Source organism: Dryobates pubescens, chromosome Z, assembly GCF_014839835.1.
Source record: "Dryobates pubescens isolate bDryPub1 chromosome Z, bDryPub1.pri, whole genome shotgun sequence".
In the NCBI taxonomy this organism is placed as follows: Eukaryota; Metazoa; Chordata; class Aves; order Piciformes; family Picidae; genus Dryobates; species Dryobates pubescens.
The window spans coordinates 101,185,142-101,198,533 of record NC_071657.1 but is presented as its reverse complement, the minus strand read 5'-3'; the positions used below and the strand labels follow the sequence as shown (position 1 = coordinate 101,198,533).

Sequence of the window (13,392 nt, the reverse complement as noted above, 5' to 3'; positions counted from 1 at the left end):
AGGTTGTGGGTACCTTCTTTGCTACTGGATTTTGCTACATCATTTAATTTATTCCCTCTGTTGAACTTCAGTGAGGAATTTTATGATCCTAATTTCTTTGCTGCTTTGGAGATTGTTGAATCTTTTAAGTGTGGTCATAGCCTGGAGAAGAGAAGGCTCAGAGGAGGCCTTACTGCTCTCTACCACTACCTGAAGGGAGGTTGTAGACAGGTGGCGGTTGGTCTCTTCTCCCAGGCAACCAGCACCAGAACAAGAGAATAGAATAGAATAAAACAGGTTGGAAGAGACCTTCAAGATAATCATGTCCAACCTATCATCCAACACAATCTAAATCTACTAAGCCATGGCACCAAGCACCCAATCAAGTCTCCTCCTAAACACCTCCAGTGATGGCAACTCCACCACCTCCCCAGGCAGCCCATTCCAATGGGCAATCACTCTCTCTATGAAGAATTTCTTCCTAACATCCAGCCTAAACCTCCCCTAGCGCAGCTTGAGACTGTGTCCTCTTGTTCTGGTGCTGGTTGCCTGGGAGAAGAGACCAACATCCGTCTGTCTACAACCTCCCTTCAGAGAGCAATAAGGTCTCCCCTGAGCCTCCTCTTCTCCAGGCTAAGCAACCCCAGCTCCCTCAGCCTCTCCTCACAGGGCTTGTGCTCTGAGAGGACACAGTCTCAAGCTGCACCAGGGGAAGTTTAGGCTTGAGGTGAGGAGAAGGTTCTTCATAGAGTTGTTGGCTATTGGAATGTCCTGCCTAGGGACAAGGTGGAGTCACCATCCCTGGAGGTGTTCAAGAGGAGATTGGATGTGGAGCTTGAAGCCATGGTTTAGTTAGTCATGAGGTGTTGGGTGACAGGTTGTACTCTCGATGATCTGTCAGGTCTTTTCCAACCTTATTGATTCTATGATGAAGAGGAATCCTGAATAGAAATCTTTGTGATCATTAGCAGCCTGTGAATTCCAGCCATTTTGACTTTTACTTGTCACCAATAATAGTTTTAATTTCTGAAGGTATTTTGTATTTGTCCTTTAGTTTGGGTGTACTTTTTTCCAGCTCAACCACACTTAGCCTGTTTTACTGACTAGAGAAATTTTAAGGCAACCTAGCCCCATCTTTAGATCTTGCAGTAGCACAAATCATAATTGCCTCTTGAGTGACTTTCAATGTAAAAATGTGGTGAGTCCTGCTAATGGATACTGTTTGTATTTGTGGTTCTGTTCGCCCAATTTACAATAAAGCACTTTTTTTAGTGCTAAGGGACACTGATCAGATGACCAACAAATGCATTTATCCAGAGTATGTTCTTCTGTTAGGAGTATTATTGGTGCTTTGAATTGAGTGTGTTTGTTTTTTTTCTTCTCAGTTGTTACTGCTATGCTTAGTATAATGGTATACAACTTAAGAGACACCCTCCCTCCCAATACTCAAATCCCAAAACATAACTAGGTTAAAACTATTCAGTTACTCAGCTGGTTTTGCAGCTTTGCTGATGTGTCACTTAATAATTATCAAGAATTTCTGCTCCCACCTTTGCTCAGGGTACCCAGATAAGTAGGTCATGTATACTTCTGATTCCCCTGATGTAACATGTAGCAGAATAAATGCAACTTTTTCCTGACTGTGAAGTTGTCAAGTAGTACCATAACTGAATGAGAAATTCTTTATTTTCTGTTTGTACTTGAGATACTCTTACCAGGTAAGCACTGTTTGGAAACTATTATGTGAAATATTTTTTTGAGATTTGTTCATTATTAGGTGATTAGAAAATATTTGTCATTCTATATTGTGAAGTAATTTGAGACAAGAAATTTGCAGCTACCAACAAAAGAATTAGTTTCAGTGTAGGCATGATTCAATACTGTGTTTATTAGAGATAGGCATGTAATACTAACAGGGTCCCATAGGAGGCTGATTTGGACATTAATTGTGCTGTAAAACTGTTCAAATTTTCTGGGAGAGATGGTGATGACACGTGGTAGGTTTTTGAAGCCTCATTTCCTATTACAGACCTGTGGCTGTATTTAATGAAAATTGAGTACAAAAGGAGGCCTAAGTAATTATGTTTAAAGTGGTAGTCATAGATCAAACAGGGAAGGAGGTAAATTTATTATGACATCATCAAATTTATACAATACATTTTTCTGGAAAGCATCTTTGAATCAGTACTACTCAGTACAGCAAAGATGCAAGTGAAACACTGTGGCCCATGACAGACAAGAAGATGGATTGAATAATGTAACAGTCTAAACGGATCTTCAAAATTTGGAGATTTATTATGCTGTAGTCAAATTCAGGAAATCAAATGTATTATTAATATTTCTTCTTTTCACAGCTTGCATCAAATATTTACAGTTTTGCTTGTTCCTTGTGGAATCATCATACAGATACATTCCTACAACAAGTCTGTACAGGGGATGAAGCTGCAGCCACAAATTCACTAGAAAGAACCTTGTTGTCATTGAAAGGTAATACAGAATGATGTTAAATATTCACTTCCTTAAAAGTTTCTCCACAGTGAACAAATGAGACTTCTCCAATAGTTAGCATTCTCTAGAGATGACATAGCCATTGGGAAAAACAGTAATCGTGGTTTGTTTTACCTGTTCATATGGAAGGGATAGAAGGTACTCTTATTGCTCAGTATGTTCTATTCCCATATTATAAGAAGTCAAAGTTTATGAAGTGAGGAGGTGGAGGTCATAGCAGGATGCTTTGTTATGTGTTCTAATGTAGGTTTGCATCTGTCAGTCTTTAGGCACTTGATTCAGGAAGTTTAGCTATGAATTTTGCTGCATTAAATTCATCTTTAGTTTAGTGAAGAGGTAGCCTTAGCAGTCAGTTTAGGTTGACGCTCAAGTACTCATCAGTGGGATGAGTACATATCATTTTTGCGTCAATTTTTACTAGCAGGACAGAACATCTACCAGACAGCTGGCCTGCAGAGCTGGCAGAAGGAGCCAGGGAGCTGCATAGTTTTCCTGTGTTCCATGAGCAGGAGGTTGGAGCTCTCTTCAGCCGCTTGGAGCCCCACAAGTCCATGGGACCAGATGGGATCCATCCTAGGGTGCTGAGAGAGCTGGCAGATGAGCTGGCCAAGCCACTCTCCATGATTTTTCATCAGTCCTGGCTCATTGGAGAGATCCCAGATGACTGGAAGCTGGCCAATGTGGTACCCATCCACAAGAAGGGCCAGTTGGATGAGCCAGGGAATTACAGGCCTGTCAGCCTGACCTCAGTGCCAGGAAAGATTATGGAACAGGTCATCCTGAGTGCAATCACACAACACTTAGAGGATGGCCAAGGGATCAGGCCCAGCCAGCATGGGTTTAGGAAGGGAAGGTCCTGCCTGACCAACCTGATCTCCTTCTATGATCAGGTGACCCGCCTGGTGGATGTGGGGCAGGCTGTGGATGTAGTCTACCTGGACCTCAGCAAGGCCTTTGACACCGTTCCCCATAGCAAACTCCTGGCCAAGCTGTCAGCCCATGGCTTGGATGGGAGCACACTGCATTGGGTTAGGAGCTGTCTGAAGGGCCGAGCCCAGAGAGTGGTGGTGAATGGTGCCACATCCAGCTGGCAGCCAGTCACCAGTGGTGTGCCCCAGGGATCAGTGTGTGCCCTGTGCTCTTTAACATCTTTATTGATGATCTAGATGAGGGCATTGAGTCCATCATCAGTAAATTTGCTGACGACACCAAGCTGGGGGCAGGAGTTGATCTGCTGGAGGGTAGAGAGGCTCTGCAGAGGGACCTCAACAGGCTGGGCAGATGGGCAGAGTCCAAGGGCATGAGATTTAACACATCCAAGTGCTGGGTTCTGCACATTGGCCACAGCAACCCCATGCAGAGCTACAGGCTGGGGTCAGAGTGGCTGGAGAGCAGTCAGGCTGAGAGGGACCTGGGGGTGCTGGTTGATGGCAGGCTGAACATGAGCCTGCAGTGTGCCCAGGCAGCTAAGAGGGCCAATGGCATCCTGGCCTGCATCAGGAACAGTGTGGCCAGCAGGAGCAGGGAGGTCATTCTGCCCCTGTACACTGCACTGGTTAGGCCGCACCTCGAGTACTGTGTCCAGTTCTGGGCCCCTCAGTTTAGGCAGGAGGTTGACTTGCTGGAATGTGTCCAGAGAAGGGCAACAAAGCTGGTGAAGGGTTTGGAACACAAGCCCTACGAGGAGAGGCTGAGGGAGCTGGGGTTGCTTAGCCTGGAGAAGAGGAGACTCAGGGGTGACCTTATTACTCTCTACAACCACCTGAAGGGAGGTTGTAGACAGGCGGATGTCGGTCTCCTCTCCCAGGTGGCCAGTAGCAGAACAAGAGGACACAGTCTCAGGCTGCATCAGGCGAGGTTTAGGTTGTTAGGAAAAAGTTCTATACAGAAAGAGTGATTGCCCATTGGAATGGGCTGCCTGGGGAGGTGGTGGAGTCGCCGTCATTGGAGGTTTTCAGGAGAAGACTTGATGGGGTGCTTGGTGCCGTGGGTTAGTTGTTTAGGCGGTGTTGGATTGGTTGATGGGTTGGACGCGATGATCTTGAAGGTCTCTTCCAAACTGTTGTATTCTATTCATTACTGTATTTTGCTGCTTTGAAGAATTGAGATGTTTGTGTGCAGTGCTTGCAGTGTAGATGATACCTGTTTTGAATTGTTTCAGAAGATGCAGCACTGGGTTATTGGCAGTGATTAATCTGAGAAAATTCATGAGAAGGGGGCTCTTGGGGCTTGCTACTTTTCCTGCTGCAGAACCTGTCAGAAGTTGAATACTTACTGCTTTTGCAGAGTTCTGATTCAGCAATTCTTGCAGTTCTCTTCATTGTTCATCTTCTTATTCATTATAGTGTACTGAATTTTAAAGTAATTTCAGCAAGATTGAATTCATGTTAGATGTGGTTGAGGCATCTAAAGGCCCAAAATTCAACGTAATTCTCAGTAGTGAGAATTGAAATGAAGGCCCAGCAACTGTAATTGTGTTCTGAAATCTGTTGTAACCAAGGCTGAGTAGTAGATACACAAATAGCTTGTTTTTTTCCCCTAGTGCTTCGTAAACTGACAGTCCAAGGGTTTGTAGAACCCCACTGGAATGCAGAGGTGATGGTAAGTGGCATATTGTTATTTGACATGTTTTTAGTTCTAAGTTAGAAATATTTTGTGATGATTTTGGGGGTTGGTGGAGCTGTTGCTTAAAACTCATTGAAAGGCCTATGTTTGTTAGGTTCTCCCATCAGTTAAAAACTCTCACATCCCAGATAAATCCTCACACTGTAATACTAATGATGTGTTTATAAAAAGTATCCCTTCTCATTTACATGTCACATGATAGTGACAACCCCACTGCTTACTGAAGGGTGTCTTACATACTTTCCCCCATCACTTGAAGGAGATAAATGTCACATCATATTTCTATTATTAAATTCTGTTAACATAATTTGTCTGACCAATGAAAGCCTGTGTATGCAGCCCATCTGGGGGCAGGATGGCAAGGAAGAAACCCCATACAGTGCCTGCTTTGTTGGAGGAATTGAGTACCTATGACCTGCAAGGTGAACTAGAATGTTGAGAACAGCAAAGAACTGGATAAACAGATATGAAGTGCATGTTACCCATATGTCCTTCTATTAGAGATGCTGTGGTCTTTTTGTGATACTAATAAGGCTGGTTTGGATCATCTATGCTGCCTGCTAATTAACTAATTATTAATTTCATGAGGGAACTGTCTAGAGTAATCAGATCGCTTAACAAGGATAAAGTGATGTTTGAGCTGGTAACACAGCTGAAGGCATGTCAATTTGACTTGACTTCTCATGATACAGTACAAAATAAGCATAATCTTTAAAAGATACATACTTTTTATATTTTCCAGCGTTTTCTACACGCTGTGTTCGAACGGCTAAAACAATTTCTGGAGTGCAGTAAGTACCTGAATATCTTTCCTTTTATTGGTTGTTAAATATTGCAAGGTGGATGAGAACAATACAATTTAGTGCATCATCAGAATAGAATAGAATAAACCAGGTTGGAAGAGACCTTCAAGATCATCATGTCCAACTTATCATCCAGCACCACCTAATCGACTAACCCATGGCACCAAGCACCCTATCAAGTCTCCTCCTAAACATCTCCAATGATGGTGACTCTGAAACCTCCCCGGGGCAGCCCCTTCCAATGGGCAATCACTGTCTCTATGAAGAATTTCATCCTAACATCCAGCCTAAACCTCCCCTGGCGCAGCTTGAGACTGTGTCCTCTTGTTCTGGTGCTGGTTGCCTGGGAGAAGAGACCAACATCCGCCTGTCTACAACCTCCTTTCAGGTAGTTGCAGAGAGCAATAAGGTCTCCCCTGAGCCTCCTCTTCTCCAGGCTAAGCAACCCCAGCTCCCTCAGTCTCTCCTCACAGGGCTTGTGTTCCAAACCCTTCACCAGCTTTGTTGCCCTTCTCTGGACACGTTCCAGCAAGTCAACCTCCTTCCTAAACTGAGGGGCCCACAACTGGACACAGTGCTCAAAGGATTCAGTACTCAAGTACTCAGTAATTACTTAGGTGCAAGGTATTTTTATAAGTGTAAATCTATTGCTTTAAATGCTGCTGAAACTGTCAGAAAAGACCAATAGAAATGTCCCTTTATATTAACAGGGTATAATCCTGCCAAGATTATAGTGGTAATGAAAAAAATACTAAGCCTTGTATTGACAGAATGTCTGTATTGAAATGTAGATGCCACTAAAACCCAGGTCATCCTGAGTTGCCTTCTTTGGGGAGAGGTTTTGGTGGTTGTTTTTTCTTCTTTTTTTCCTGGAGTTTGCCATGTGTTTTGGTATATATCACATAGCAAATAAAGACTATGTACAGCTGTCTGTACTTTATAACTTTAAGAGCAGGAGTTGCCTCTGAAAGAGGCAACCACAGGTTAACACAGTCAAGAAAAGTAGATGTATAATTGGCAGCTGCTTTTGCAGGGAGATTAACTGAAACAAGCAAAAAGGGGATATTGGGAAACCTGGCTTCTGTAATCCCTGAAGTATAGATAAAACAAGTTGTCCTCCAGTGTTAGGTTTCTAAAAATTAGCTATGCAGGAAGAAAAGGAAAGTCTGGAAAAATTACAGTTGTTAAATATCTGATTTACTAGGTAGACGTGTAAGAGCAGAAAATGTATGCAGAGGTCGTCTAGAAAAGACAATAATTCTGTTCACTAAAGTGGTAAGTAAATACTCTGGTTAATGACTAGCTTACGGTTCTGGAGGTTCAGACCCCGTTCGTATATGGGTGTGCCTAAAGACAAGAAATTTCCAATCTTTTAAAGAAATGGAAGATACTGCAACTTAAAAGTTCTTTGTTATGAAATACTGTTGTGAATGTTTTTGGAAGATGACTGTTTCTCAGTCCCTGTTGTGTTCATTGAATAACTGGCCACTTCTTATTTTACTGGAAGAAAATTATCAACTCTTACCCTCTGTGACTTTTGTGTTACGTAATACACGTGAAGTTGCCAGCTAGTACTCTACAACCATTAATTGCATATTACTGGGAGGTAATTTTATCATTTTTGCTTACTCTATTTTTGAAAGCTATAAACCATGCAGAAGGTTCATAGTTTAGATTTTATGTTGGGGGCATGTATCTTATTTAAATATCCTGCCTAATTACCAGAAGTGGCAGGTACCAGTCAGCTTCACCAAAATTAAGGTGCTCTGACTTAAGAACACTTTCAGTCATTGTTGCAGTACTTCTTTCTTTGAACTAACAAGCAAAATACATGAGCTGTGTGCTCCTTTTCTCCCCAAGAGATGGGCCACTGCATTCTAGAGCTGGAAAAGCTAAGTGGGGGGCAGGGGAGGAATACTAAAAAGCTTTTTTCCTCATGCTTCTTTTCCTTAAAATAATTCTAATAGAGATGAATTATCTGCTAAAATGTTCAGAGGTTTAAAGTGTGGATGACAAGTTTTATATACGATGTTGCAGCAAACTGGTGTAGTTGAAAATTGGTATTGCTTCTTAAACTTGAAAAAGGGTAATTCTGAACGTGAACCGAGAATTTCAGGAAAAATTGCTTCATTTGCCATTGAAGTGATCCCTTCCTAGCTCTCTTTGTTCACTTTTCTCTTCAATAATTTGTATAAACTGGCACTTACTTTTGATTTCTAGTTTATGAAAGCATTTAGTAAAACTTGCAAAAAAATGTATTTGATTTCTCTTTCCTGATTGTTCTACTTCCGTAATTTTTAGCTTTTGGACTTCCTGGATCAACATCCTTTTTCATTCACCCCTTTGATTCAGAGGTCATTGGAGTTTGCAGTAAGCTATGTTTTCACAGAGGCTGGTGAAGGAATTGTATTTGAGCGGTTTATCGTACAGTGCATGAATCTCATCAAGATGATTGTAAAAAATTATGCATACAAGCCATCCAAAAATATTGAAGGTACTGCTTCTGTTTACTAAAACCACTTTTGAATCTTGAAACATTTTGCTAGTTTTTCCAACAGTAAAAGCCCTTTAAGACATTTTTTGGAAGCACTTAATGCTTTAATAGTTAGATACACTTCTGTCTCTGTTGAGAATTATTTTGATGGTTGAAGTTATTAATTATTGTAGCATTGGTCTGCTAAAGTAATTTTAAATATGCAGAGTGTGAGTATCTTTAGTTTTAGTTTTCATTGAACTAGTTTTAAAAAGTATTTAGGTATGGAATTTGGATTATTTTCTTCAAATGAGTGAATGAATCTTTCCCTAGAGAAATGTTTGATAAAATGGAATACTTGCTGGAATTGACTAGTACCAGTACTCTGAAATGCAGAAACACAAGGAATTTGATGTGCAGTTAATATTAAAGCAGTTTGTGGTCAGCTTTGTAGGACTGTGCAGTTCTGGGTCTTCACACAGCTGTATGTGTAGGTAATGGCACTTGGTGCCATGGTCTAGTCATGAGGTCTCTGGTGAGAGGTTGGACTCGATGATCTTTGAGGTCTCTTCCAACCTTGGTGAAAAGCAGAATTAAAAAAACAAAAAACCCCTTCCACAATAGTTCAACAGTTGGCATTGACAAGATAACAATTAGCATTTTCTTTCTAAATTTAAATAGTGAAAAAATTACTGTGAACGTAATGGTATGTGTTGGGAAGATTACACAAACCTGCCACCTAGAGTTTTTCAAAATGTTGGTATATTTCAGTGTTATTCCATAAATTTATAAGACAATAGAATGTACTAAATCCACTGATGAGTAACAAATTTCTACTTGAAAGAAGTTCATAGTTGAATTTGAATTCTTATAAACAGAATTGTGGTCACTTGAGACAAGAATAATACAGGCATTCTGATGAAAGCTATAGAACCTGACTCTGAGATCTGTGTGATTAAAGAAAAGTAACAACAAAATACAGTTTCCTTAATTTCTGACATACTGTTTGTGGACTGCATAGCATGCAGTATTAATTTTATTGCTGTTGTCTTGAACCAATATTGGCTGCTAAAAAAAACCCCAAGTTATCATTGAGGTTGTATTTGGATAAACTTTCTGAACAGCTACAAATGCAACTTCATTTGAATTCTATGTGTTGTTGGACTCAGTAAGTAAAAAAAAAAACAACACACAACAGTTGGCAGGTAAACAATTTTTGTATTCATTAATGTAGCTGAAAAGCATTATAAATTCTTTCTGAAGCTCCAATGACTCTATAGTCTAATTGTGGTATTAGAGAACTCTCTTAAAAGTGAATCAAGCTAGGAAGCTAGAATAGAATAAACCAGGTTGGAAGAGACCTTCAAGATCATTGCGTCAAACCTATCAACTAATCCAACCCACCTAATCAACTAAACCATGGCACTAAGTACCCTAACAAGTCTCCTCCTGAACACCTCCAATGACAGTGACTCCACCACCTCCCCAGGCAGCCCATTCCAATGGGCAATCACTCTGTGTAGAACTTCTTCCTAACATCCAGCCTAAACCTCCCCTGGCGCAGCCTGAGACTGTGTCCCCTTGTTCTGGTGCTGGCTGCCTGGGAGAAGAGACCAACATCCGTCTGTCTACAACCTCCCTTCAGGTAGTTGTAGAGAGCAGTAAGGTCACTCCTGAGTCTCCTCTTCTCCAGGCTAAGCAACCCCAGCTCCCTCAGCCTCTCCTCGTAGGGCTTGTGCTCCAAACCCCTCACCAAATTCGTTGCTCTTCTCTGGACACATTCCAGCAAGTCAACCTCCTTCCTAAACTGAGGGGCCCAGAATTGGACACAGGACTGAAGGTGAGGCCTAACCAGTGCAGTGTACAGGGGGAGAATCACTTCCGTGCTCCTGCTGGCCATACTGCTCCTGATGCAGGCCAGGATGCCATTGGCCCTCCTGGCTGCCTGGGCACACTGCAGGCTCATGTTCAGCTTATCATCAATCGGCACCCGCAGGTCCCTCTCTGCCTGGCCACTCTCCAGCCGCTCTGACCCCAGCCTGTAGCTCTGCATGGGGTTGTTGTGGCCAATGTGCAGAACCCGGCACTTGGATGTGTTCAATCTCATGCCGTTGGACTCTGCCCATCTGCCCAGCCTGTCGAGGTCCCTCTGCAGAGCCTCTCTACCCTCCAGTAGATCAACTCCTGGCCCCAGCTTGGTGTTGTCAGCAAATTTACTGATGATGGACTCAATGCCCTCATCCAGATCATCAATAAAGCTGTTAAAGAGCATGGGGCCCAGCCCAGCACTGATCCCTGGGTCACACCACTAGTGACTGGCTGCCAGCTGGCTGTGGCACCATTCACCACCACTCTCTGGGCTCGACCCTCCAGCCAGTTCCTTACCAAATGCAGTGTGCTCATGTCCAAGCCATGGGCTGACGGCTTGGCCAGGAGTTTGCTGTGGGGGATGGTGTCAAAGGCCTTGCTGAGGTCCACGTAGACTACATCCACAGACTGCCCTGCATCCACCAGGCAGTCACCTGATCGTACAAGTTTAATGAGCTTATAAATAGTACCACTACCTAAGTTTTCTTATCTTGTGGGTTGGGGTTTTTTTGTTTGTTTCTTGATTTTTGTGGGGTGGTTTTTTTGGTTTGGTTTTGTTTTTTAAGTTTTTGGTTTTTTTCCTCTGAGGATAAGAATTTCTTGTCTGTTAATTTCTTTCTAATTTTACTAGAATTCTTCTTGAGCATTAAGTCACATAATTGTGATTTGGAATTTTCTGTGTATTATTTCAGATAGCAGTCCTGAAACTCTTGAAGCACATAAGATAAAGACAGCATTTTTCACATATCCAACACTAATGGAAATATGTAGAAGATTAGTCACACACTATTTCCTGCTGACAAAGGAAGAATTAACTATGTGGGAAGAGGATCCAGAAGGCTTCAGTAAGAAACATATTGTATAGCTGGCTGCAGCATATACAGTTTCATATCTCCTCCTCCTCCTCCTCTACAAATTGCTTGCTGGAGTATTGGCTATTTTATTGTCTGCAATCTTGTTATATGGGCAAATATTCTCTCTGGTTTTCATAACAAGAGTTTTCTCAGTTGTCTATGATACTCATTTGTCGAAATACTAAACTTTGTTAACCATAGTTTTACTGAAGCCTTTTTCTTTTCTTTGTGAAATAATAGCTGTGGAGGAGACTGGGGGAGATTCTTGGAAGTACAGTCTCAGAGTAAGTGTTTCTGTTTGAAAGAAAATCATTCGGTGTTTCTGGATTAATTTCTTTGTAGTTTTGGAAGCAAAATATAGTTGCTAAAAAGCATATGCTTTTCAAAAAATATGAAGAAATTCAAAGAATGACAGACATATAATTAGAATTAGTATAAATTAACTTTTTTCCCTTATCAGTCTCCAAACATGTTGAGATACCCTGGAAACTAGACAATTCATATTGTAGGAAGGTTGGAAAGTGAGTTTGCTCCAGCTTTTGTGCTGTGTAGAATCAGAGGGCGATTTAAAACAAGTAAGAGTTGTCCCTTCTTTAGGCTGGTAACTGATATTATCAGTCTCAACTTTGTTAGTAGACATAATGAATGAAGTATGTTGCAGATGCATCTATACTAACTTTGGGGTTTTTTTCACATCAAAACTTTTTGTAGCAAATCTCCCAGTTATTGTTGCAGTGATTTGCTTTGCAGAGGTCTCAATCTTTTTCCTTTGAGACCTCCTTTTTCCTTTTTTACTTTGATTTTAAAACTCAAATAATCCAACCCTGTCCATCTGGCATGTTCCAAGTGTAAATGGTTATGCAATCCAGGAAACTCAACTAGAGCTAATCCAAAACCAAACATGGCATACCTACAGCATGGTCACTGGCTTCTCAACACCCAACTGTTTTGCTCCAGCAATCCATTGTGCTACTTCTGCAGAACTGACTGATACACGTGCAACTGATTCACTCTAGGTTGACTTAAACATAGTGTATAGTAGGAGAAGTGGTATTTCATAATACTAATTTTGCTGATGCTGCATTTTAAATTATAAGTTTTGGTGCAAGGTGTTCAACACTTAATTTTAGAATAAAATGTATTTTAATTGCCTTTATTTTGATAGATTCTAAAACAGACCTTTGAATTTTTCAGCCTTGCACGGAAGTTCTTTTTATTGATATTTTCCATGAATATAATCAGACTCTTACCCCTGTGCTCTTAGAAATGCTTCACAATCTGCAAGGTAGGTTCTTAAAAAATAAAGGAACTGTAAAATGTAGAATTGCTTTTGTCAACTGTTAAGCAATATTACCTTGTGATACCAAAATTTATGTAGTTATCCAGTCCATATTTTTTAAAGGACATACTAATATTTCAAAGTTATTTCTAAGCCTACCATAAGGAAAATGCATTGTGTATCTAAGAAGAGGAAATCCTAAAGATTCTTTACCTCTCATCATAATTGTTTTAGATGACTGAAAAGGATTTGGGCCCTACTTTTATGAGGTTTCAGGCTATCTTGAGAATGATAAAAAGCTTAATTATTTTTTTTCTTGGAAATTTCTTATTCAAATATTGCGAAACAGTTTACGGTCATTCTGCCATGTCTCTGCAAAAACTTGGGGGGGAAAAACCCCAAACTTATGAGAGAAAAAGTTATGCTGTCATATCAGAGAGTCTAGAGGACTGTCCAAATCTGCTTTAAGTGTTTTGGGTATGTGAAGATTGAGATCTTCATAGACTGAGCAATGATTAATATTTTCTTACTATTCTATGATTCTGTTCCTCCAGACTAGATTTAATAGTGGCCATGAAAGATAATGAATGGTAGCTGTTGCTTTTTCCCTGTCATTTTAACTTTGATTGTTTCCCCAGGTTGTATCTTACCTGGCTAATAATATTTTATATTTGAGCTTACCAGAATGGGTCAGTACATTCTATTAAATAGAAATAAATACTCATTTGCTGACTGTGGTTTCTGACTTCACATAATCTCTTCATAAAATAGCTTGGCTACATA

The 13,392-nt window shown here is 40.9% G+C and overlaps 1 protein-coding gene across 1 annotated transcript in view; it reads left to right on the top strand.

Moving 5' to 3' along the window:
- IPO11 (importin 11) overlaps nt 1-13,392 on the top strand; it is a 108,651-nt gene that overhangs the window by 19,914 nt on the left and 75,345 nt on the right. The window contains exons 5-12 of the mRNA XM_054178096.1: nt 2,334-2,466; nt 5,030-5,088; nt 5,855-5,903; nt 7,120-7,190; nt 8,217-8,409; nt 11,169-11,321; nt 11,571-11,614; nt 12,525-12,615. Of these exons, the coding sequence (XP_054034071.1) occupies nt 2,334-2,466; nt 5,030-5,088; nt 5,855-5,903; nt 7,120-7,190; nt 8,217-8,409; nt 11,169-11,321; nt 11,571-11,614; nt 12,525-12,615 (793 nt within the window). The remainder of the gene's footprint in view (nt 1-2,333; nt 2,467-5,029; nt 5,089-5,854; nt 5,904-7,119; nt 7,191-8,216; nt 8,410-11,168; nt 11,322-11,570; nt 11,615-12,524; nt 12,616-13,392) is intronic.